The sequence below is a fragment of the Amblyomma americanum genome, chromosome 11, assembly GCF_052857255.1.
Source record: "Amblyomma americanum isolate KBUSLIRL-KWMA chromosome 11, ASM5285725v1, whole genome shotgun sequence".
In the NCBI taxonomy this organism is placed as follows: domain Eukaryota; kingdom Metazoa; phylum Arthropoda; class Arachnida; order Ixodida; family Ixodidae; genus Amblyomma; species Amblyomma americanum.
Window position 1 is genome coordinate 113,104,175 of NC_135507.1, and position 26,627 is coordinate 113,130,801.

General features: G+C 45.8%; 1 protein-coding gene across 1 annotated transcript in view; it reads left to right on the forward strand.

The window, feature by feature from the left end:
• LOC144109957 (uncharacterized) overlaps window positions 1-26,627 on the forward strand; it is a 215,122-nt gene that overhangs the window by 174,422 nt on the left and 14,073 nt on the right. Inside the window, exon 4 of the mRNA XM_077642740.1 lies at window positions 23,679-23,761. Within this exon, the coding sequence (XP_077498866.1) occupies window positions 23,679-23,761 (83 nt within the window). The remainder of the gene's footprint in view (window positions 1-23,678; window positions 23,762-26,627) is intronic.

Consider the following 26,627-nt stretch of genomic DNA (forward strand, 5'->3'; position numbering starts at 1 on the left):
GGGGAATCGGGACAGGCACGCGGCGACGCCTCCGATGCCACTGCTGTCGCTTCAACATCGGCCCGTCGCTTGTGAGCGAGTCTTTTTGCTCTGCGATCGTGCCGCGCGGAATCAGCATGCCTGGTCCCGTGGCCGAGACTGAGAGACGGGGCCCAGTCTGGATTTGTCTCGTCGAACAGGTTGGACGGTTCTCCTGCGGACGCAAAGCTGTTTTCAAAGCGTTCCACGTAGTCGTGTTGGCTTTTTTTCTATAAAACGGAGATACATACAGTGGGCTCACCTTTTATGAAATGCACACCGCAGACGCGCACATTGGGGCTTTCGTGGTTGAAATTAGCACGTTTTATGCGTGCTAACCACAAGCTGCGGCGCTTCGCACTCAGAGTCTTGGTTCGCTTGCACTGGTTTTCGATCACTTTCGGCAGAGAGAAAAACCTCGCGCTAGTTGGCCTTTTCTTTCTCCCTGTAACGTCGCTGCGATTGGAGCAGCCCACAACGGCGCAGTTGACCATGCTGAGACTGCAACGCTTACGCACACGCGGAAAACAACACGAGCTGACACTACCGCGACCACTCCAGTGCGCACGGAGCGGCGGTGGGTCATGGATATGGCGGCCGCGTATCCCAGCATTCCTGTTGATGACGTCGGTGCAAGCCATGTATACAGCTGCAACACTGGCAGGTGGAGCACCTAAGCGGAGGTTGCGCAGTTATTCGCGAACCACACTCCGCACAAGCTCCCGAAGCGCCTCGTCTCCGGCGACTGGCAGTGACGCACAATAGTTGGTGGCCGAAACACTTCCCTGATGACCGTACTGCGCACTGCATTCCTGCAAGGAACGTTCCATGCCTGTGGCTTCTTTGGCGAAGTTAGCGACGGTTATTGGAGGGTCGCGTATGAGGCCAGCGAGGAGCAGCTGCTCCTTCACACGAGGTGGCGCACCTGCACATGAGGTGGCGCACCTTCGTAGCTTCGGGCATGGCAGGGTCAGCCCGACTGAAGAGACGCGCCATATCTTCGATAAACATGGCGACGCTTTCGTTCGACTGCTGTGACCTGGAGCGAAGGGCGATTTCGGCGCCTTCCTTGCGTGCGTTTGTGCTGAAGGTAGCGAGCAACTCACGATGGACTGATTCCCAGTTGGTAAAGGATGCATATGCCTCATGGTTCTCGAACCATGTCTTCGCCGAGTTTTGGGACGTGAAACACACGTTTCGTAGTTTTCGGTCGTCGTCCCACTGGTTAAAAGTGGCCACTTGGTCAAAGCTGGACAACCAGTCCTTGACATCCTCGAATCGATCGCTGTGAAAGGATGGCGGCGAGCGAGCTGTGAGGATTACAACCGGTGGGACAGTGCCCGAAGGCTGACCTGTCTGACTGCCAGTAGTGGACGTCATGGTACGCACCGACTTCGTCAGTTTGCAGGTTGCACTCAGGTTGCAGACTTGCAGGCGGCGGCTCGCTTTGTGGACGAGTGTTGTTTCCAAGCGTCGCTGATGATCGTCAGAATTGTGCTTGGGGTGAGCGTTCATGGGGCGATACCCAGCGGTTCCACCAAAATGCCGCCGACAAACTTATACCCCTGTCACACGGGCACTCTAAAGGCACTTTGAACTAATGCTCCTTTACGCTCCCAAAGGAGCACTACTTCAAGGGAGTTCGTTCGTGCTACACGGTTGCGGAACGACCTTCGCAAGAAGTTTTTAGCGCCCTCATTGGCGAAAAGCTTTATTAAAATTGCACTGCACATGTAAATACAGAAATGTCACATTTTTTTAGTAAATTAGTTTTATAACCGTATTATGTTAAAGCAACGCAATTTTAACTGCAATAATGATATGATTTTCCAAGTACAGAGCATAACATCACAGTGCTGGCCACACTGAGCCCAGCTTCGTCCTTCGGTTGTTCCCTTTGGTTCTTTTACCCCTGCGATCGTTGTTTTTGTGGTCACGTTTTTCTGGTGTGCCTTGTGTTCGGCGGTCTCCATCAAAATGAGGGACGATCCACGCGACGACGCGAGAAAACATGGACGACATGGCGGCATATTTACCGTGGCTACCGTGATGCTCGTATATCTGGAACGAGAGTATGGCGTGGTGAGACTGCCACAAAACAGATGATCTTATATTTTAAAACACCACTAATCTTATGAAGTGAATTTATAAAATGAAAATTGAACGTTTCTTTTCCCAATTTTTTTTATGGTGTTAATTCGCTGGGAGAGAGAGTACTCCCTTGAAGCCTCAAAGGACGAACTCGAGCTGCCTTGTTTCGAAGCTCCTTTGAGCTAGGTGTCCTTTGGCGCGTCCGTGTGGCAGCGCGCATTCGTCCTTAGAGTAATGGAGCATTTGTTCAAAGTACCTTTACAGTGTCCGTGTGACAGGGGTATTAGGGTGACACAAAAGGGGCTTTTTAATCGGATGGCCAAGAAGATTAGCAGCGCGTGTCTTTTTCTTCTTCTTCTTAGTAAGCATGGCACATACCCACGCAGGGAGATTGGCCAAGGTTCAGTAGATAATCCCAATGAGGTATTTGCGCGGGGAAAAATAGGCGCGAGAAGACTAAATCAAGATAAAAATTGGAAAAGTCCAAAGGATTAAAGAAATATGAATTACCAGGAACAGAATTGAGCATTTTTGGACATGCGACAAATTTTTGTATACAGCTAACAAGGTAATTGATCATGTGCACTTAAGTGATCATGAAGGTAGCCGCAGACACTGCTTAACGGGAATCCCTTTACGCTCGCACCGAACCAAAGAATAACTGGAAGAGACAGAGGGAGTCCTAACCTTGAAAGAGGGACCTCCAAATACTGTTTTCTCTGAAGTGCGAACCGCCGGCAAGAGAGGAGAAAATGATCTATTGTTTCAAATTGCCCACATGATACACAAAAGTTTGTCGCAGCGAACCCACATCTGCTTAAGTACATATTTAAGTGATGGATTCTGCATCGCAGAAGCGTCATTGACACCTCACAAAGCCTTAATTTACACCACCGGATATTCCATGGGAACTTTAAGTGGTTAAAATCCACAGTATTGAGCAATGGATCACTCAGGTGTGCTGAAATATGTTGGAAGCACTGGAAACGTGAAGTTTTTAACAGAATGACGTGGGGGATGGGATAGATTACAGGAGCGCTGAGAGCTGACCTTGCCAATAAATCAGCCACCTCGTTAAAATAGACGCCCGAATGCCCAGGTACCCAGGCAAAGCAGATCTCACGCACTGGGCACGGAACAAAAAACCTAAGCGAACGATTCAATAAAGATTTTCCCGAATTTTGGAGACAGACTAGAACAGAAAGGCAGTCTGCAAGAAAGAGAACCCGTGCTACATGCCTGGGCAGTTTGAGAAGAGCCAAACCAATGGCCAGAAACTCTGCGAAGAATATAGTAGGAGTATAATCTGGGATACGAACGGAATAGCTCTAAGCCATCTCCTGCGAATATATCCCAACCGCCGCCTTATCACAGCTGCGGGAGGCATCAGTGGAGATAACAGTATGAAGAGGAAAATTCTGTAGGTGTTCAGAAAGGAGGCCATTTAGGATATTTGCGGGCATATATTTCGCATGGGACGCGAAAATATGGTCATAATAGAAGACGGGGTCAGCCTGCGTATCTGCAACTTGTTGCAAGGAGATCAGATCAACCTGAAGTGGGGCTAACAGATTCTGCGTGAACCTAACTTGTGGAAGCTGATAGCGTGGCCAATGATTAGTGAAAAACAGGTGTGGTTGGGATAAAAAAATGGGACTACGAACGCCGGGGGCCGGGTCAAAGGACCTGAGGAAAGTACGCAGTGTTAGAAGTTGGAAGCAGGAAAAGAGATCGGGGATATGGGCTTCCAGATAAAGGACAGTGTTTGAAGCTAATTTTGGGAGCCCGAGGCATAGCCGTAGGGCACGCCTTTCCAGTAAAGCTAATGGCTGCAGCTTGTAGTTCGCGCTACCAGAGGACAAGACACAACCAAATTCCAGAATCGGTCTCATATAAGCCTCACAGAGCAACAGTAGCGTGTCACGACGCATGCAAAACTTTTTATTGCCAACTCGTGTCAACCGGCCCAGAGCACGTTCCCCTTTAATAACATTATTCTTAATATGGTGTCGCCAGTCCAAACTTTCATCATAAATAATGCCTAGGTATTTAACCGAATCCACCTGCGGAATTGGAGTGGAGCAGTATACTAGCGAGATGTAAACTCAAGAAGGGTTTTCTGCGAGGTGTACAAAAGAATGTCGGGCGGAAATACCAGCACGCCACATTTGCTGACATTAAGTGATAAATTAATTTGGTTCAGCCAGACTGCAATAGCATTCAGGTATGCCTGCAAACACTCGTATAGTGCATGCATATCCTTTGCTGATGCGAAAAAAGCTATGTCATCTGCATATACATAAACTGTGATGTTTGGATGAATGGGTATGTCCCAAACCAATATGTTGAAAAGCAGTGGAGACAAAACAGATCCTTGCGGCACACCTCTTGATTGAACATAGGTATTAGAACAGAAAGATCCGTCTATACAGAAGAAAAATCTATCTTTTAAAAATTCACAAATCCAAGCATAGATGTAGTGCGGTGGATGTAGCTGAGCAAGATTGTTAATAAGGACCGTGTGTTCAACGCTGTCATAGGCTTTAGCAACATCAAGTGTCACCAAGGCCGCAACTTCTCTCTTGCGCATTGAGAGTTGTATTCCGCTCTTGCGATCCACATGCGCGGACCATATGGAACTACCGTGACGAAAGCCAATCTGTGCGGAGCTCAGGCCGTTAACGTGGTGAACATACTCTGTGAGGCAACTGTGTACTACTCTTTCTATTAGCTTTACTAAATTTGAGGTTAAAGCAATCGGCCGAATATTGTCTAAATGAAATTCATTGTCTGCATTTTTCAAAAGTAAAATTATTTTCGCAATTTTCCAACTGTAAAGAATCCAAGAGTTTTCCAATGACGCATTTACAATATCCAGAAGGTGAGTTGGAAAGTCTTGCGCTAAAATCTTTAACATGCCCACAGTAACCCCATCGAATCCCGGGGCAGCAGGCTGCATCGAGGAAACAATTGGGAGGCGTTCCGACACGTTCACCTCGGGCTAGTCCGAGCTGGGCGTGAGAGTGTGCAAAGTTTCTGTTTTCTGCACTTGGAAATGTAAAGCCAGCCCCGGGGCAATACGTTCAAGGTGTTGCTTAGCTTCCTGCGGAGACAGTACCATTGACTTTATGCGTTTGGAGGCCGGAGAGTTGTTATTCTGCTCCATGAATCTGTATAGAGCCTTCTTATTCTGAGGTTTACAGAGATACGTGTTGAAATTTTGATTATAATCCTCCTTTGCTTTTTTAGCAGTTCTTTTGAAAGATGCAGAGTAGAACTTATAATTTATCCAATTAGCTGGGCTCTGATTATAGGAAAGGCTGTTCCATGCTGCTTTTCTAAGGCGATAAGCTTTCTCACACTCCTCCATCCACCAAGGAGATGGCTGTCTGACAGGGGCAGTAGCGCACACAGAGAATACAGTGCTCTCAGCAGCATCTTGCAGAAAGGAAATTGCCCGCTGAACTCTTTCTGCTCGACCTGAGCTAACTGTGGAGGGAAGCGACCCAGATATCAATTTTTTATAAGTAATGTGATTTACATATTTCATGGTTGCACCACCTTTTCTGATAGGATAGGATATAATAGTAAAGGTTATTGGAAAGTGGTCACTAGATGTACCTGAGTCTACTGTTGACCATGTAGATACTCCAACCCCACGAGATGCTAATGTTAAATCTATGACTGAATGAGAAACTTCACGCATAAAGGTTACTGCTCCGGGATTGCAGCAGCGCACTGCATTCATAGACATCCATGACCAGAGAAGCTGGCCGCAGGAGTCAGAGCGACTACCCCAGGCACTGTAATGCGAATTAAAATCCCCTGCGATGACTGTGTTGCTTGCTCCGCTGAGTAAGGTATCCAAACAGTCTGTCCTGTGAACACCTACAGGAAAGTAGACGTTAGCAATAGTTAGTTTGGCGCACTTTGAAAGGGATATTTCAACCGCCAAAAGCTAACAGTCAGGAAGCATAACTTTCTGCGAGGTTGTTGCCCAGTGACGTATTTTTGTAGAGATCATAGTTATTCACCCAACACCCCTGTCATTAATGCGGTCTACCCTGAAAACACGGAATTTTTAATTGAAAATGATTTAAGTGGAGAGAGCCATGTTTCTTGCAAAATCACAATATCTAGATTATGTTTATGAAGAAGTATTTCAAGATCCGTGAGAGAAGAAAGTACGGAACGACAATTCCATTGCAGAACTTTTAGACCCGCCATGATTATTGACTGATGAAAGAGGAAGCAACAGCCTCCTTCAGCATATCGGTCTGGGGGATTACTTTGGGGGGTGTTTTCTTTGCTAAATTTGATTTGCGGAACAGCTTTCTTCGAGGGTGAGGAAGAAGCTCGACGCTTCTGGGAAGGACAGAGCAGTTCAACATCCGTGTTACAGATATCTACGTGAGAGACACTGCCAGGAGCGCTGTGGGCAGGCGGGACTTGGGATGTGTCAAGAGGCGACATGGAGTCACTCTTACTAGCAGCACAATTTAGGAGCTTTGCAGGTGTCGCCATCAAAACAGATGATTGAGAAGGCAGAGACAGGCCTGCAACAAGTTGAGATAAAGCCCCGGTGAAGTTGCATAGCATTCGCTCGACCACCACCGAAAGAGCCTGTTCTACTGAGGACACTATCGAAGTAGTCAAACTTGACTCTATATCCAGGAGAGCACGTTGTTGGGCGAGTCGGTCGTACATACTTAAAGAAGGGAATTGCGCTAAAAAAGACATGGACGAGAAAAGACAAGGACGGGCGCAAACTCGCGACTGATTTTATTCAGAAAGAACACAAATATATATATACCTAGATTCTTATCCAATCATTGCCTAAGCGCACATGCCAGGAACGTTTTCTCTTTCTTATACAAATTGATACTAGAATCGCTTACGCATTCATCACCTGACTTATCAATGAACAAAGCCTCTGCGAGTTCACGTGCTACCTGGTTACGACTGTGCCTTAAGATTTTTGTTCTAGCCAGCAAAGGCTGGCATGCTTTATCAGGCGTAGCCAAAGGGCATGCGCCGCAATGTAAGGGCAAATTTGACCCTTTTCCGTTAACCATGGAAAGCTTGTGTTCCCTTAGTCGTTCATTTATACAACGGCCCGTCTGGCCGATGTAAACGTTTCCACATGTCAGGGGAATTTCATACACAGCCCCGACAGAACACCTGACAAACTGGGTGGCGTGACGTTTCGTGCAGTCTCGCACGCATTCCTCGCCGGAGACAATCCGGGGGCACAAAGAGGCCAACTTGCGCGGGGCATAAAATACCACCGGCACATCGTAGCGATTGGCTACATTCTTTAGGTTGTGGGACACCCTATGAATATAGGGGACAACCGCCGGTCTGGTCTTCGGTTGACCGCCACCTTCTTGAGGTGGCGGTCCGCACGATGACCTATTTTGTGCAGTTAGGTCTTGCATCGACGAAAATGGTGTAGTAGATTTTCAGAATACTAGTGGCCTAACCGTGGACAATTTCATGAAGCTACTAGAATTTTATCTTGAGTCCACTTTTGTAACTTTTGACAACCATTTTCATGTTCAACGTCAGGGCATTTGCATCGGGTCTTGTGTGGCACCGGTACTGGCTAACATTTTCTTGGCCAGCATTGATCGTGATCTGGTGTGTTATTTGGACGACAAGATAGTTCTGAGAGTTTTTAGATACGTGGATGATTATTTGGTGATTTTTAAGAAGAAACCCGGTTTGACGCACACGGTTACCATGCAAGAGACCTTATCTGTCTTTAAACGACACGGGAGGGGTCTAACCTTCACCCACGAATTACCTGAACAAGATAGATTGCAGTTTTTAGATATTAACATCACTTTAACACCAGATCACACGTGTTGGATATACTCACCACGAGCCCGGAAAGACCTGTTGCCATTTGAGTCTGCTCATTCTAAGACGGTTAAACGCGCCATTGTTATGCTGTGCCTGAAAGAAGCCCTGCAGAAATCATGTGGTCACCTGGTAAAGGACAGCCTCAACAATCAGATTGGCAGGTTACAGAAAGCTGGTTTTCCCGTTTCCGTTGTGGTTGCTGTGGCAGAGAAGCTTCTGCAAAGCTTGAAACTTAGAACACCTCAAGAAGGTGGCGGTCAACCGAAGACCAGACCGGCGATTGTCCCCTATATTCATAGGGTGTCCCACAACCTAAAGAATGTAGCCAATCGCTACGGTGTGCCGGTGGTATTTTCTGCCCCGCGCAAGTTGGCCTCTTTGTGCCCCCGGATTGTCTCCGGCGAGGAATGCGTGCGAGACTGCACGAAACGTCACGCCACCCAGTTTGTGAGGTGTTCTGTCGGGGCTGTGTATGAAATTCCCCTGACATGTGGAAACGTTTACATCGGCCAGACGGGCCGTTGTATAAATGAACGACTAAGGGAACACAAGCTTTCTATGGTTAACGGAAAAGGGTCAAATTTGCCCTTACATTGCGGCGCATGCCCTTTGGCTACGCCTGATAAAGCATGCCAGCCTTTGCTGGCTAGAACAAAAATCTTAAGGCGCAGTCGTAACCAGGTAGCACGTGAACTCGCAGAGGCTTTTTTCATTGATAAGTCAGATGATGAATGCGTAAGCGATTCTAGTATCAATTTGTATAAGAAAGAGAAAACGTTCCTGGCATGTGCGCTTAGGCAATGATTGGATAAGAATCTAGGTATATATATATTTGTGTTCTTTCTGAATAAAATCAGTCGCGAGTTTGCGCCCGTCCTTGTCTTTTCTCGTCCATGTCTTTTTTAGCGCAATTCCCTTCTTTAAGTTTGACTCTATATCTTCAACAGAGCTTCGCGCACGGCTGGCATATGTATTATTCTTTCGATCAAGAAGTGCATACGCATCTGCTCTCGAGCATTGCTTCGCTTGAATTATATCTAGCAGGCTTTATTCGTCAACTCGCTTCGAGCAGTTGGCATCATCAGCTGAGTGGTTACAGTTGCAGAGGCAACACTGGGGCTGATCAGAGGAACAGCTGTCATCCGAATCCCCTTCTTTACAAACACGGCAGCGGGTCGCCGATTTACACGCTTTACCACTGTGATCGAACCGCCAACAGTTGGTGCATTGAAGTGGACGGGGTTGCAGAGGATCCACACGATACACTATTGGCCAGACCTTGAGCTCAGAAGGACAGGAGCCAGCAAAAGTAGTTATAACTGATTCTGTCGCTACACGCACACCATTTATTTCTCTACTGCACCGGTAGACAGAAAGAACGCCCACACCTGCATCCTGAAAATCCTCCAGTATTTCCTGTGGAGAAGATGCTGGGTCCACTCCACAAGCAATACCTTTGGAGCATGTGAGCTCTTCAGGGATGATTGCTTTCACTGCTAATGACTGAAAAATTTTGCACTGGAGCAGGTCTGTGACGCAAGCAATGTCAGAGGACTTGAAAACAATGCCTCTACGGCCGACAGGTCGCACCTCAGAGATCTGGAGGTAGTGGGTAGTGAGAGACCTTAGCTCCTGCTGAAGAACCTTAGAGGTTTTCATCTTGATCATTCCTTCACCGATCGGTGCGAGCGCCACAGGGATGACGTCAATTCCATTTTTTCGAAAAAGGTCCAGCGGCAAGCTTTGGTTGGGCAAGCTGTCAAACCAGGCTGCCGACCCTCCGCCCGGTGAGGTCAGCGGCATACCTGAGCCAAACGCTCCCTCAAGTGCACATTAACCGCGCCTACAGTCTTAACCTTAGACCTGGCCAAATCCCCCACGCAGAACGGCCTCACCAGAGATGAGCACACAGGCACCACCAGGAGACCACAGGCACCACAGGAAACAGCCATTCAGAACCGTTCAGAACACACCACTCCTCTTGCTCCTCTTGAATGTCTCCAATGCGTCCCAGCGGGAACGTCGTCTTCCTCGCTCCCACACGAGCTCAGTCATGTCACTCGGCTGCATGGCGGCACTCGCAGAATTTGAGCAGTGTGGCAATATAAATAAATTATTTTGCTTCTTATTTTAGAGTTTACATTAATGTGTGGGCATCTTGGTTGTAGTGGTTTTTGGTTTGGTATTTGCTGTGTTCGGCTGGTTATGATAGACCTACAATGGAAGTATTCAAATAATCTCAGAAATAACACTGAGACTCCGCCGAGATTCTAGTGTCGTTCGACCGATGTCGAAACAACACAATTTTTGAAGGCCGAAAAAATGAAAATAGAGAAAAACTACGTGTAGCACGTGCTACCAGAGTCCGGTGCTGCTTCAAACGTCGTGCGCTTAGTGGCATGCTGCACGCTGAAGGTGACTGGCAGTAATTTTTGTATTTTTTTTGCTCGAAGAGAAGCGCGGTACATCTGAAAATGGCCCCTTCTGTTCAACTTAAGATCACAAACGCACGGAATATCGTGCCTAAACTTATGCTGAGAGCACGACAGTGTGAACGCGTGCTGCTGGCGTTACCTGATTCTTGCACTGTTCGCCACGCGACCGAAGAGGAACGATGCGGATTAAGAGACACCAACTAACTGATTAAATTTCAGTGCAGAAACGCAATGGCAGCTGAGGTTATCGATGTTACCACTATTTATGCTTTCTAGATTAAAAGCATGCGTGGGTTCCGCAGGTACATCGTATACAGCGTGTTGAAAATTGGACTTTACTGATTAAAAAAAAAATGTAAAATGCCGTACGCTAATGCCGCTTTTGCACGTTGGTAATCCAGCCAGGCGGACACAAAGTGGGGTAATAATTGTCCCCATAAATCCAGTAATTAACTAAAATTCATTTATTAACTTTTTATTGGCTGAAGTTAGCGAGCATTTTTATATTGAGAACTTGGAGGCACTTAATTTCTTTCGAGGGCTATTCCTTTTTGTACAATTTTAGTAACGCGCCTGTGTCCTGAGATGCAGGCATCAAAAATTTCGTCCCAGTTCGAGTAATTACGCATGCGAGACAGCTGCTCTCGGCGTGAAGCACCTCTCTCGTGTGAGGCAGCTGTTGCGTATGGCACGCGGATGACTTTTCGTTCTGGGCCAGCGTTTTCGTTCTTGGCAATCGAAACCGATGAATCACTGTTGGGTCGGCGATAAGAGAGAGCTATTTCTTTAAGCGATCGCTTCTACAGCCTGTAGAAAGACGTGATGCCGCTAGCTGCACACTCTTGCAAGACGGAGTGCCATACGCAACAGCTGCGTCACATGAGGGAGGTGCTTCACGCTGAGAGGCACTGTTTCGCATGCATAATTAGACGAACTCGGACGAAATTTTAAACGTGCGTATCTCAAGACACAGGAGCGTTAACTGAAATCGTACAAAATGGAATAGCCCTCGAAAGCAACTGCCTCCAAGTTCTCAATATAAACTTGCACGCTAACATAAGCCTATAAAAAGTTAATTAATTTTAGTTAATTACTGATTTTACGTGAACAATTATTACCCCACTTTGTGTCCGCCTGGCCGCATTACCAATGTGCAAAAGCGGCATTAGCGTACCGTGTTTCACATAAAAAAAAACAGTGATCTAAATCTTGAACATGCTGTATATCAGGTAAGGCTTCCTTTCAGGGCACTGCAAGCATGACGCCGCTACAGGATGCCGCCATCATAATACACGACTGTGGTAGCTACCCCAAAAAGATGCAGGCATGGGGATGACACAGTGACCATCGGCAGCAGCTGACCAGTCAGCCTGAGGACTTGCATATATTGGAAGTTGTTTCATTCAGTGTCGCACAATGAAATAGTTAATCCGAGAAAACTGGACAAACAAGTTTCTGTCTATCGTCTGCGCCGCTATACGCACTTTGTGGCTGGTATGAACTTAACATGCCTTCCTCTGCCCCTTCAGTGCACTTGCTACGGTCGAAAATTAAGAGCACTGAGCATTTCGGACAAAATTAAGAAAGCCACACTGCAGCCAATAACGACACACCTACCTCAACAAAGCGAAGTGTCATCGTAAAGCGCAGCCTACATCAGCACATTTAAATGCAGAAAATTTGTTTCGGTTCAATGTAAAACGAATGAAGCTATGTGGAATTAGCATGTATCCTGAAACAAATACTGCGTGATAGTTTTCGTGCCACGTGCACAAGAAAATACTAACATTGAAGCAACTAAAAAACAAAAGTGATCCGAGTGCAGTTGAACCGTTATGGATTTAGTTGCTGTATCCACGAGCAACGCCAACCCGGCAAATTGTTTTTAGAGTGCACAGCTTACTTATGCATCTCAGTCATCGTTAAGGACCCACTGTAGGACCCTCGCGATTGTATGCGAGCGTACAGGTGGGAAAGTTGTCAAAGGTGGTGCATTACGTAGCTTGGCGTTCCCGACATAAATCACTGCTCCTTCGGGCGTCGACCACAGCTTGCATGGTTTGCCGTCTTCTCTGCGCACCTTACATGCGCCACAAGCGGCAGAGCTGCATTGCGTTAAGAAAATTAAAGCTTGCACGATAAACCGATGAACGAATGAGCCACATGCGGATTTGCCGTGCTCGTTCAACCACCTGAATCTATCTCGCTGGCCGCTTTTATTTGCGCGTCCACCCCGCAAACAAGTAGAAAACACTCTTGTCATGCATAGCCCTCTTCAATGTGGCATTTGCAGACACCGCAGTATGCTGTTGAAGCTTTTGGCGTTTCATCGCTCGCGCCGTTCCATATTTCTAGCCACGGTAGCTGCCCCGTGCTACCAAACAGTGCAGGTGATGGCCGCTAGGCGGCTCTAGTGGTAGGCGGGTTTTAGTTTTAGCACGATACAACTAATCAGGAGCTTATAATACGAGGCCATGAAATACCCCGAGCCCGAGTGGCCGAATACAAATATCTCGGGGTATGGGTAAATGAAGGGCACATGTACACGGAAAAGCATGAACAATCTCTCATAGCAAAAGGGCGAAGAGATGCCGGGAAAATGAAACATGGGGCATTGTGGGGGTACAACAGGTATGAAGTACAGAGAGGTATTTGGAAGGGAATAATGGTGCCGGGGCTTACTTTCGGGAATGCGGTTCTATGCTTAAGGGCTGAAGTTCAGTCGCGATTAGAAGTAAATCAGAGAACTGTCGGAATATTAGCACTAGGTGCCCACGGGAAAACCACAAACGAGACATCACTGGGGGAATATGGGCTGGGCATCGTTCGAAGCACGGGAAGCTCAGAGTAAAATACTATACGAAGAACGCCTGAGGAAATTGAATGATAACAGGTGGGCAGCTAAGGTATTTAAATACCTGTACAGAAAGAGCATTGACACACAGTGGCGGAAACGAACTAGAAAGCTGGCCAGTAAGTTTGCCAGAGATGAGGAAGGAGAAAGAAAGAGCATTAAACGACAGGTTAAAAACGTCGAAGGTAAAAATTGGATAGAGTCAATGAAAAAGAAGTATAGTGTAGAACTATATCAATGCTGCAAAAGGCAGATCAGGAAAGAAACATTTTATGATAACTCAAAGGGCAGTGCCCCCCTCTTTAAAGCTAGGTCAGGGTGTCTTAGAACGCGCAGCTACAAAAGAAAATTTAGCGAAGAAGATGACAAATGTGCTATGTATGCTAAATCTGTAGAAACGATCTGTGTTGCATTCCTGCGTGCGTTCCTTTTTTATTAACTGAGTACAGAAGCCACCCAATTCTTGGCCGATCTCCTAATGTGGGTATGTGCCATCTTATTATAGGCTAACAACAATAACAATAGAACACCTCATACTAAAATGTGATGGCATCCATCCCGATGTCGATGCAGGCACGGTTCACTCTTCCTGAGGCCCTTGGGTTTAGAGATAACAATGGTCATGTAAATAAATCTGCGGTGGAAGTTAGCAAAAAGCGATTGGAAGATTGGTGGCTCAAAAGCAGAGAGGTGACATAAGGTTAAAATTTTAGGAAGACGTATTTAAAGAAAATGACGATAGATAGATAGATAAAGAGGAGGAGGGAAAGGCAGGGATGTTAACCAGAAAGGGGTTTCGGTTGGCTACCCTGCACTGAGGAAGAGGAATTAGGGGACTAAAAGGAGGAAGAGAAAAGGGGGAAAAGGCGTAACACACACACACGCACAACGCTGTCACAATTTGTCACTCAATCCAGTCGCTCTCAAGTAAGCAAAGAGTGCCTTGTATGCCTTGAGGGCTGTCGACTGCTGTGGCCACGGACCGAGGATCTTTTGCTCTGTTAATGGGCGAGGATCGAGGCGGTCCAGGGCACAACACAGTGTATCTCTTGCACTCGGTAATGCAGGGCATTCACAGAGAAGATGAGCGATGGTCTGCTCACAACCGCAGTTTTCACAGGCAGGACTGTCGGCCATCCCCATCCGGAAACCACAGTGGTTGGTAAAAGCAACACCGATCCATAAACAGCATAACAATGTTGCGTCGTGATGTGTTAAGTTACGTGGAAGACGAATGCGCAGTCCAGGGTCTAGTGCCTTGAGGCGGAGGTTGCAAAACTCTCCCGTGCTCCACGCTACACAGTTAAACAAAAGTAAAGGAAAAAAAAAGGCTGGTTGCGACCACCATCAGCCTGTTTCAAAGGGGCACTCCTACCTTACATCTATACATCGAAACTTCAGCACAGGTTCCCTGCTGATGCCACTCAACATCTAAGAGTTGGCGGCTGGCGTCCGCTGCTCGCCACATTCGTCTTCCTGCACAACAAGAGCTCTGAGCCCATCTTGGCTAGTGTCTGTGTTTTAAATGTTTGGGGCAGACTGATCGTAGTGGGCCAAAGTAGGGGGCTTGAGGAGGCGCTTGATGTCGACGAACACTCGTCGTTGGGCCGTGTCCCATTCCAACAGTATTCTTTTTTGACAGCGTGGGTAAAGACGTGCTTCGTTTGGCAAAGTCTGGAATGAATATGGCTAAAACATACGCTTGGGTAAGTTGGTAATCTATGAGTGTAGACAGCGCAAGAAGGAAGGGGACATAAAGAACACAAAGATGAGCGCTGACTTCCAAGTGAAACTTTGTTGCTTCGCCTGCGAAGCACACAGGTGCAACAAAGAAAACATGAGGACAATCACGTGAACACATATATGCTAACAGCTGTTGAAAGTGACAACAGCGGTGTCATTATCTTGCGTTCAAAAACCTCATTTCCCTATAGCTGTTAGTGCCAACAAAGCACTATATACTGATATATGCTTCCTCAATCCTCGCGATTTCTGCGGCTTCTAGAATTTTGCGGGTAAGCTGATTGTGATGTCTGCTTATCACTCTCGTTTGGGCGAAGTGCACGTGCAATCTTTAAAGTCCGTGCAGTGGATGCTCAGGTGCCCTTCCACCATTTCGTATACATTGTTGTGATGCTCCCTGAGACGCTCATTGACACATCGTCCCATTTGCCCAACATATTGTCTACCACATGAAAGCGGGATTGAGTAAAGAACGCCTTCCTCGCATGGTACAAATTGATTTTGATGTCTTATGGAGCATCGTTGCACAATGAACGGAGCATTATTGATAATCTTGCAAATCTCTCCCAGCTTCCCAGGGGCCGAAAAGACAACTTTAACGTTATCTCGATCCTTTATATTTTTCAATTTGTGCGAGAGGCCGTGAATGTATGGAACCACTGTTACTTTTTCCGAACGGATGTGGATGGTGTTTCATTCTTGATCGCTTTGTGTGACTTTAAAACGGAAAGAATAGATTCCGCTATTGTGACGAGCAGCTGTTTGGAGTAACCGGCCCTGACTAGGCCATGGGTCTGATAACTGAAGCTATTTTTTCATAGAATGGATACATGATTTTTTAAGTACGGTAATATAGCAGGACTTGGCTACGTTGCGCTGTTGTCCCCTTTAACAGTTGTTAGCATATATCTGTTCATGTGATTGTCGTCATGTTTTCTTTTGTTGGTTTGTGCCCCATGTATATACGTATTTTCGCGGGCCAAGCAAGGAAGCTTCAGTTGAAAGTCAACGCTCGTCTTTGTGTTCGTCCTACGTCCCCGTCTTTATTGCGCTGTCTACGCTCCGGAATGAAACGTACGGCAGCAGGAGCTGAGCAAACCCAAGGAAACTTTTAAGTTCCCTGGGTGTAGCTGGATACAGCTTCATAAGCCATATGAGCACCCGCAGCTTGTCAGGGTCAGAATGAATGCTATGCCGATCCATGACATGACCCAAGTATGTCACCTCAGCAAAAACGAAGGCCACGGACCGTGCGAGTTGCTTTGCCACATGAATTTGAGTCTGTTCTTTTGGCATTCTGCGCTCTACTGTGTCCGCCAGCCACCCGCAGTCCAACAGCCTCGTGGAGTGTGTCAACCGTACTCTCATGGATGTACTTGCCACCTACACAGTTCCGCCTGGGACCGCTTTGTTCCTGCCGCAGCTTTTGTCGTCAACACTGCACTACACAAAACAATGCGGGTGACGTCGTATCGCCATTCCCCTTGACACACAGCTCGGCCTGCCCTGTATTACTACGTCTCCACTAGAATCTGCTTGACGGTTTTGTCGTGCCCGGCTGGACGCCCAGCGCAACATCAGCAAAGCTCATACCCAGCGCCAGCTCATGTGCGTGCGCAGGCGTCCTCTGGGGCAGCTCGCCCTAACCCGGCGGCAACCTCTTTTCAACTTGGCAAATTGGTCCTGGTTCGCCACACCATTGCGCTACTGGAGGTGCTGCCAAGCTCTTGCCTCGGTACCAGCTAGCTCCTTACGGTGTCTTCGCTCGGCTCGGCAACGACACGTATCACCTCGAGGACCTTTCTGAGCATCGCCAGAGTGGTGCACATCGAATCTTCACGGAGCATGTTTTGCACCTTAAGCGATACGTCTCGTAGCCCACGATTCAAGTCCGCTACAAGACCTACGTACATTATCGGCTCCGCCGTCGCAGAGCACAAGATTGATGCCAATCAGCGCGCCCATTTTCCCGGCTAAAACCAGACACCATGTTCTTAATATAGATCGCTACAGCATCGGCACTAGGACATCGGTAGTGTTCCTGACAATGGGAGTACTGCCTGCTCGCTATGTCAAGGCGATCAGCTAGTAATGTCACCACGACCACCACTTAGAAGACTGTATTTATTTATTGATTGGTACTATCAGCCCAAATAGGGCCTGGATAGGAGTGGTTATATACTACATCATACAAGAATGAAAGGGAAAAAAACTGCAAAACAGTGGGAACAACAAACAGTGCGAAAATACAACAATAAGAGCGGTTTCGTACAGCGTAGTATGAAAACTGAGTGAAAAAAAAACGGTGTGAAACTGTAGAACAGAACAGGCCAAAACACTTCACTAGAATTATAGTAATATATCCTAATGTGACAACTGAAAGGAACAGAAAGTGGAAAATAGTACAAAATACACCAATACCCAGTAGATCAGCATTCTATATTAAATAGGTTCGATAACAATGATGAAAACACTTCATGACTCTCAGCTTTTACTGCTTGTTCGGGCAGGTTGTCATGAGATGTTAATGGAAAAAAATGAATATTTAAAGCAATCCTTCGAAAATTTTCTCTCTTGGATGCATGGTCCTATTATGCTTATTTTGTGTTATACATGAGAAAGTTTCATTGATGTGCTTGCATTTGTCTAGGAGTGTTTTGTTATTCATAATATCATAAAACAGATTCAGCCTTTTTATTTTCTTTCGAAGCTCTAAGAGGGGTAGGTCAGCTTTGATATACAATGGGGAAATTTGTTCCTGCCTCCGATACTTGGAAAAAATTAAACGTATACAGTGATGCGACGTGAATGCCCTCACCCGCTGCAAAAGTGCTACCTGTCTCTGTGCCACAAGTGCAACGCCCGATGTCCGCTGTGTCAGCAGACCTGGATTGCGCAACGCGTATGGATATACATTTCTGGCCACTGACTTGCAGTCCCTACTGGCTGGACGACGAGGCATCCACATTCCACCGCTGCACCCTGCATGCCGCCTGCTGTGCGAACCTGTCGCGGCCTTTCCTCCTTCCTTTTGGTACATTGCCTTTGGAGTTAATTTGGACTTTGGTACATTGCCTTTTCTTCTTCCCTGTACGGTGGCTAGATGAGTAGGTCTGCCGACCGCCATGGGATAAAGAGTAGTTCTGCGTGCCTCCGCTTCCTGACAACAAATCTGGCGTGGCTGTTCTCTTTCCGGTGCTCAGGTCCGGATCGTCTTCTACTCGCCGCAGTTGCATTTTGCTTTCCACCCACCTCAATTTTGGCTCGCAACGCTACTTTTTGTGTTGACTATCTCTAGGGTACCGCTGAAGCAGATATTCACTATTCAGCAATGAACGCTAAAGGTACAAGAGGTAGGAGCTACTTCACCTTCTTCTGTTTCCATCAGCTCTAGCGCACTGCAGTTTGCTACAGACTTGGTGCTTTATGCTAAAAATGAAAACAAAAAGAACTTTATAGTCAGTTTAAAATGGGTCGGGAAGAGGCCTAAATTTTCATTGCTTTTGTGCCATGGTGTCCCAAATCGTTTAGAAAATGTGAGTTGTCCATCATCTGGTTAAAAGGTTGCTTGGATGCCTGCTCGCCTCCGCATCAAGGCACCCTATGGCTAAGTATACGTACTGCACTCCACCTTGTGTGTGAATGCAACTTCGAGCAGCAGTTCACCAAACGTACGAGACTACACATTTGTCACTGAAGGTGATGGTTTTAGGCTATCAGAATCGTTTTCTACGTGGCATGCTATGCAGTGCAAACGCTACGGGGAGTGCTAGCGTTTTTTGCCGCTGGCGCTGCCGTTCTAGCTGTGGCCGTGGCCGCTGTGTGTGTGCTGGGTCGGCTGGGCATGGTCCTGATTGGTAGCGCCCAATCTCAGTGAGTAAAACGGGCGAGTGAAATGCGTTTTCGTATGATCTTTCTATTTTGAATTTTCAAAGTGGAATAACTTTCATTTGCATGTTCTGATTTCAATAATTCTTTTTGCACTACTCTCTTGATTGCACGATGAATCTAATATAATCATATGAATCGGTACTGAGGAAAGCATTGCAGTGCCCTTTTAATTCAGGAAGACAAGGACGTTGAGGGGGGTGGTGGGTTGTTGGGAAATCATTGCATGCGCAGCTAAAAGGTGCCACATATGAGATTTGATGTGAGCAGCATATAAGACCAGCTAACAAATCGTGCCGGCAAGCTTCAATGTATCGCAAGCCTTCATTTCATTCATGGTTAAGACCCTCCTCTTTAAAAAATAAAAATGGTGCGTGATGAAAGCGTGAAGAAACGTAGTGCTGAGATGCGTGATTCACTGCATGGACACGTACATCGTTATTTCACTACAAGTGATGATAAACACTCCTATGTTCATAATTTACTTTACTTTGTTCGTTTACTCATTCGCTTCAGTATCGAGTTTAAAAGACTATAGACACCTAATTTTATTGCGTGTTTTCTTCTTTCAAATCATGCGTTAGACACGTACATGGATTACATTAGAATTATTATATGGATTACAGTGTGGTATTAGCCTATGATCGCTATATAATTAATAACTGAATTTCGTGTCTCGTGCTGTTTCGGTTTCATCAACTGAACGATGGCTTAGATGTGTGGTTGCTGTTCAGGCTACATGATGCACTAGGAAAATTGTAATATAACTGCTGAAACGTAGTTTCAAGTCACTGCAACACTTATAATCAGCCTCTTCCAAGGCTTGGAATGACAAAAACAATCTATCAACAATTATACAGCAGATTTTTCATTCGTGACTTGACCGAAACATCAGCTACATGTCACAACCATCTTTCAGCAGTTGAAATTGAAACCTAAACAGAGTAAAAAAAAATTCAATTATAAATTATTTAGCAGTCCATGTACACCATGTATTTACCATGTCCAAGTATTTAGCGGTCCATGTATGCCAAGTCTAATGCATTGTTTGAAAGATGATTACACACAAGCAGAAATTTGGTGTCTGCAGTACTTGAAATATAAGCTCATATTCTACCGATCATTTACGATCTGCTAGATCCCTGTTCATCATGTAGGTGCACTAGGCATGCTTTTCGTTAAAATACATGGAATACGGTTGCAAGATGTCGCAGATATTTTCAGAAGGAAACTAGAAAAAAATTGTTGTAATATGGCATTTGAACTTGCACTCGGGGCAGAGCCTTACAGAACACAGCAGTCAGGAGAAAATTGATACTGTACCTACGGCCGAGCTGAACGAGTCTGATATTCTATACTCTGCATTCCTGACACTATAATATGCACACGTCTCTCTGTTTTCCTTGTACAGTTTACTCACATCAAAGTCATATATCGCAGTAATATCGATAGTAATAGTGAAATGAATCGGTTCATGCATACATAGCAAAGGCCGGAGGAAGTGGGCGAACCAAGATTTTGCTGGTGGTGCCACCGCTGCATCATGAAAAAAAGGGCGCAGGCTTCCCCCGCGGGTCGGCACACCTACTCATCTAGACACCATATGCCCCGTCGCCATTCAGTCCCCTCATTTTCCATACTCTCTTCCCCCAATGTGGCCGGCTTGGCTAGCCTCGGACCAGCTGACGGACCAGTTGCCTTTGGTGACACTGGTCCAAGACATTTTTGATTCTTAATGTTGCGCTGCAATAAAGTTTTCTCGCTCTTGGTTATCTTCTGCCACATTATTTATTTATTTATCTATGCATGATCCTAGCGGGGGATATATTAGAAAGCAAGATGCTACATGGTTTATGGTTTATGGGTGTTTAACGTCCCAAAGCAACTCATACTATGAGGGATGCCGTATTGGAGGGCTCCGGAAATTTCGACCACCTTGGGTTCTTTAACATGCACTGACATCGCACAGAACACATACCTCTAGAATTTTGCCTCCATCGAAATTCAACTGCCGCGGCCGGGAGTGAACCCGCGTCGTTCTCGGGCCAGCAGCCGAGCGCCATAATCACTCGGCCACCGCGGCAGCTACTAAGCAAGATACAATCATAAATGTAGCAAATATCACAATGCCTTTTGACAATACACAACTGCGCGACTGCAGTACACAATTTCTCAACTCAAAACTCTGCAAACACAGGACAGCCTTTGGCCTTACACACTGCTGTAAAAGAAATAATAAAAGAAAAGGGGACTACAAGGGAAATAAAGCTCTAAGGGTTCAATGCTAAAAAGAAAGCGCCATTGGATAAAATAGAAGCCACGGAAATTGGCAAATTATTTTAGTCTTCCACCCTTTTTTTGAAAAGAAAGAATTTTTAAAACAATTCGTTTTACCTTGAAATGGTTTAACCGTATTTGGGTGGTTGGGTGGTCTCTTCTTTGCGATACATAGCCTAGGGGTTTAAGGTAGTTTACTTTTGTGATCCCGTGCAATCATGAAATATATTGTGCAGTAACTTAAGATGGAGACATTTTCTTCTATGGCTCAGCTCTTGCCATCCCAAGCATGCTTAGTATGAGTAATAATTAGATTCCTATTATAATTACTTGAAACTAAATGGGCAGCTCAGTTTTGGACAAGTTCAAGTTTCATTCTTAATTTTGGTGTCAGGATTCCATACAGTGCACGTATACTCCAAAATGGAGCGTACAGTTTTTTTCTAGTTAATATCCATCTTCCACATCCAGCACCAATCGACAATTGAATCCACATCTGTTTGTAGAATCCTGGAATCATCACTGTTTTGCGCTGTCTGTACAACACACAATCGTTGACAAAACGATGCACAGTGCAGGCCACTCTGTCAATAATATCATTCAAGTAAAGTAAAAACAAGGGACCAAAAACAAGCCCGGACGTGACATCAGCACATGCGGATTGGTAGCCATTGAGGACCACGTACTGTTTGTGAAAGGACAGGTAATATAACCTTGCTACCTAGTTTGTACTCACAGAGCTTTTATATTAACAAATCGTGCGGTACAACATCAAAGGCCTTACTAGAATCAAGGAAGACGCAATCAATGTTGTTTAAGTTGTCAAGAGCTGCCGCTATTTCATGAACAAACTAGGTTAATTGAGTGGCACACGAAGAATCTCTGATGGAACCCATGTTGGGAGTTAACCGAAAGGTTGCATCTGCTTTTGTGAGCTATGATGTTCCTATATAAAATGTGTTCAAGTGTTTTGCATGCAACACTTGTCAATGAGGTCAGCCGATAATTAAACACAACACTCCTGGGGACACTTTTATGTATTGGAATGACCCGGGCAGTTTTCCAGTCGAGAGGTAAAGAAGAGGTACTCAGTGATTTTTCAAACAGCATGTGAAAGTGCAGGTAAATTATGCTGGCACATGGCTTCAGTATAAAGACAGGGATATCGTTGGGACCAACTGACTTATTAACATCAAGTTCACATAATTATTTTAAGATACCTTGAACTTCAAAACTAATTGGAGGCATTACCTCATTAAAAGATGGTCTATCAAACAGGTGTGGCAGTGAGATGGCAGATGGAAAACAGAAAAAGGAAAGAGTTCAGTAATTCGGCTTTTTCTGCATCCTCATGTATGTTTGTATTATCGTACTGTAAGCGTAGTACAGGTGGAATACTGTTTGCATTGCTGCCCACATACTCTTACTTTTACCCTTTCCTCAAGACCATCAAGAAAGGAATCTTTAGCCTGTTTAATTTTAGCTTTGACACAAGCAGTTAAGTTGCAAAGTTTGGCCTTATGGGCTAGCAATCTTCCATAGTGTGATATTTTCGGAAAGCTTTTCGCTTCTTTTGGATAAGAACATACAACGTGCAAGTCATCCATGGCTTATCACGAGCAAGCTTAGGTGTAAGAAGACGTGACGGAACAAACCTATTAATTCAGCTATTTTCTGCTGAAAGTCTACCAAAGGTCTTCAATGCTTGAATCTTCTGCTATGGTTTCTAAAGTTGGAAAGTATAATTTAAGGACAGTAGTCATACTGTGGTAATCTGCTTTGCTGTAGAAAAATATCTCCCATGGCTTATTACGATTGGCATTATTATTTGCAAAGTTAATGTCAGAAACGACTACATCATGATTGCTGATGCCGGGGATGATATGCGTATTCGAAATCATATCGAATTGGACAAAAGTAAATTTAATGTGTGTTTGCCATGCACAGCTTCTAAGATGTATTGGTCGAATGTGTACTAGTTGATAAGGTTAAAAATTCTTTATATAATTGACCACCCACTCCTTCCCTACCTATGCTCATTTCCTTTTTCTTTTCATTTCATGCCATCATCATCACCCTGACTACGCCCACTGCAGGACAAAGGTCTCTCCCTTATCTCGCTAATCAACCCTCTCCTGTGCCAGCTGCGCGGCCACCCGATTCCCGCAAGCCTCTTAATTTCATTCTTCCACATGCCTTCCTGCCGCCCCCTGCTACGCTTGCCTTCTCTTGGAATCCACTCCGTTACTTTTAGGGACCAGTGGTTATCTAGTCTTCGCAGTACATGCCCTGCCCAAGACCATTTCTTCCTATTGATATCGACTAGGATGTCATTAACCCGTGTTCGATCCCTCATCCACTCTGCCCTCTTCCTGTCCCTTACCCTTGCCCCTATCATTTGCCTTCTGAAACCATCTGGTATCGCAGGCTGCTGCACATGACTGATATACAAAGCAGCCTGGCTGCTGTCCACTGGTGATGAGAGGATGCTTATTTCTCCCTCGCAGGCCATGCCATCCACCTGTGGAGGTACGATTCCGCCACCAAGAGGCTGTTTATCTCCCAGTCAGTGCTCTTCCTTCGCGAGCAGGTGAGCTGTCGTTGCCACTGCACTGCTTGACCAGTGTGCATTAGCTGCAGTGCAGTGTTGTGAAGCGGTACAGTACTCTGCCGTGAGTGGCTACTATGCGGGGCATTGTGGATCAAGTGAAAGGTGTCGTGGCAGAAATATTTCCCCATACTGACTTCTCATGGACATGGGGACAACCAAAGAGTCGGCAGAAAGTGTTGCATTGCATGGACGCCTGAGCAGGCAGGGGCAGCAGGCACACACACTTTAGTGATGACTCGTGAACAAGTACAACCATGGGACACACCGAACGCATTCTGCAGGGTCTTTATGTAGGCACCAGAGGAGGAACAGAAATGCCTCCCTGAACACCACAAACAACACAGCATCAAACACGGCATTGCATCAAAAGTTCACCGATATTTTATAGAATGCTTATCAGCGTGGTGCCGAACGCGTGCAAAAATCGCAGTGCACCAATGCAACATCCCTTACCTCTTCACTACAAGGAATTGTTAGACAATCATGAACATTTCATAATGCACAACTTAATAATAATTAATAACATAGAAATACGCCGCAGGTAAAAAAATAAAAAGACAGTGAACCTGTGCCCAAACAATATCTTAGTCATTTTTTTTCTGTAATAAAGCCGGAGGGTTAGTTCTCTTGTTCATTGTAATATCTGTGTAAGAATACGAGTGCACACAGGACTGCGAGGATTTTATTCGTAAAGTACATTTATTTTTTCACAAGAACACTCTTACAAAAAATCGCAGCTTATTTTCGCATAATATACAACCACCAAAGACTTCTTGTCTTGTCTCGTCATTCCTAATTTGTTGGTTTTTCCGGCCATATGCGGCAAGTCCGATATCATTGATGGAAACATTGCTGTAGATCAAACAAGTAGACAAGGCTGCCTGATCTGAAGGTTCCGCTAACCTTGTTGGAGATGCTTGCGGGAATTTACGCTGTTACATCCACACTTTTAGTTCAGCGCAAGCGAACGGAAACGCAACGAAAACGCAACGAAAACTTTAGCTTAGCTGCACCATTTGGTTTTTTTAGAACAGAAACCATTTTTGTCAACAAACCACCACTCTTAATTTAGTTTTTGCATTTTAATATATCAATACTGTGTGTAAATAGCATGGATGAAAAAAAGGCCGAAAGGAGGAAGAAGGGGGAAACGCAGCACTCAGAAAACTTCGGGGGGTGTTCTGAAACCAACCCCCCCCCCCCCCCCCCCCCCCCCCCTGGCTACAATGCAGAGGGAGCAGAGATGGTTGGGTTTGTATCAGTGGAACTAATGCCACTTCTCGCTCCTGCTTGCGTCTCACCAGACTGAAGGTTTTCAGGCAGCACTGGCCAGCATGTCTCAGCATCTGATTGGGGAAGACGTTCGTTTAAAGAAACAGCAGGTCTAAAGTGCAAAAGGGTATTAGTCTGGGCCAGTCGGTACATTTCGCAGGAAAAGGTACAGCGCAAAAAGACGGCACTAAAGGAGCGGACAGGCACAGGCGCAGACTTACGACTGATGATGTTATTTCTGTGATAGCACAATAAATATGAGAAGCTAAGCACAATCAGCGTGTGGCATTGCATCGCTGATTGAGTACGTCAACAACACGGGAGGAAAGAGGTAAAACCAGCACTAGTCACTCAGCCGCTAAGATAATCAGTTTCTTTTTGAGTGAGTGCAAGAGATAGCTTGCTCACGCACTTTTCTTGCTTTTCATGAATCAGGAATGCTTCAACTATTTCCCGCGTGTGCTGGTCTCTATGCCTGGACAAAATTGTTGTCGTACTGAAAGCTGGGGTGCATTTGCCCTCAAGCCAATGTAAGGCAAGATTACTTTTGGGGGGTGGTGCCAAGGAGCGTTCATGTTCTCTTAAGCGTTCATTCACGCATCTCCCGGTTTGTCCGATGTAGCATAGTCCACAAGATAGCTCAATTTTGTACACTACATTTTTTTGGCACGGCACATAACGGAATTCATGGTTCTTCTCATAATCGGCAGGTGGCGGTCTTTGACAGTTGACTTTCTTTCAAAGACGCTGCAATTTGTTAGGAGCAGAAAAAACAACTCGCACACTGTCTTTCCCGGCTATCCTTTTCAAGTTGTGCGATAGCTTATCTACATAAGGGATTACCGCAAAAACACGGCTGTGCACTTCATTACGGGAGGCACTTTTTCTTCTTGGTTGGAAGTCGGCAAGCATCTTTTCCGCCATGGCGTGCATGATGTGCTCTGGAAAGCCAGCCATTCGCAGCCTCATTATCTGGCTTTTGAAGCTGGCTTGCATTTGATGGCAGCATGATCTGGATATGGCATTTTTCAAAGAAGCTGTCACGATGCCTCGTTTAACTAGCTTTGAGTGCGAGGATGAGTAGGGTAAAAATCCTTCTCATATTTATTGCGCTATGACAGCAATAAAATCATCAGTCGTAAGTCAGCGCCTGTGCCTGTCCGCTCCTTTAGGTCTAAAGTGATCTGCATGAACAAACCTAATGTCATTTCAAAGGCTGTGCTGCTTTGGCAAACAGGGACGTGTTAGAGAGACAAACAGAGACTTTCTCTCTAACCAGTCCCGTTTGCCCAAGCAGCACAGCCTTTGAAATGACGATATTCCAACGAGCCCAATCCCAAGCACTTCTTGAACCTACTGTGCTGTTGCACACGCACCGAAAGGTAATGTTAGACACCACGTTGATCACCTTGCCACGAAACTATTTGATCTTTTCATCCCTTACAGATTTCACCTTGACAGCATCCCTCCCCACCTGAAAACTGGCGAGCAGTGCCACAACATTTGTTAGCACTGTTTTGGATATTCTTCATTTTGCTTTGCAATTTTTGTGACACGGCTTTAAAAGCGACAG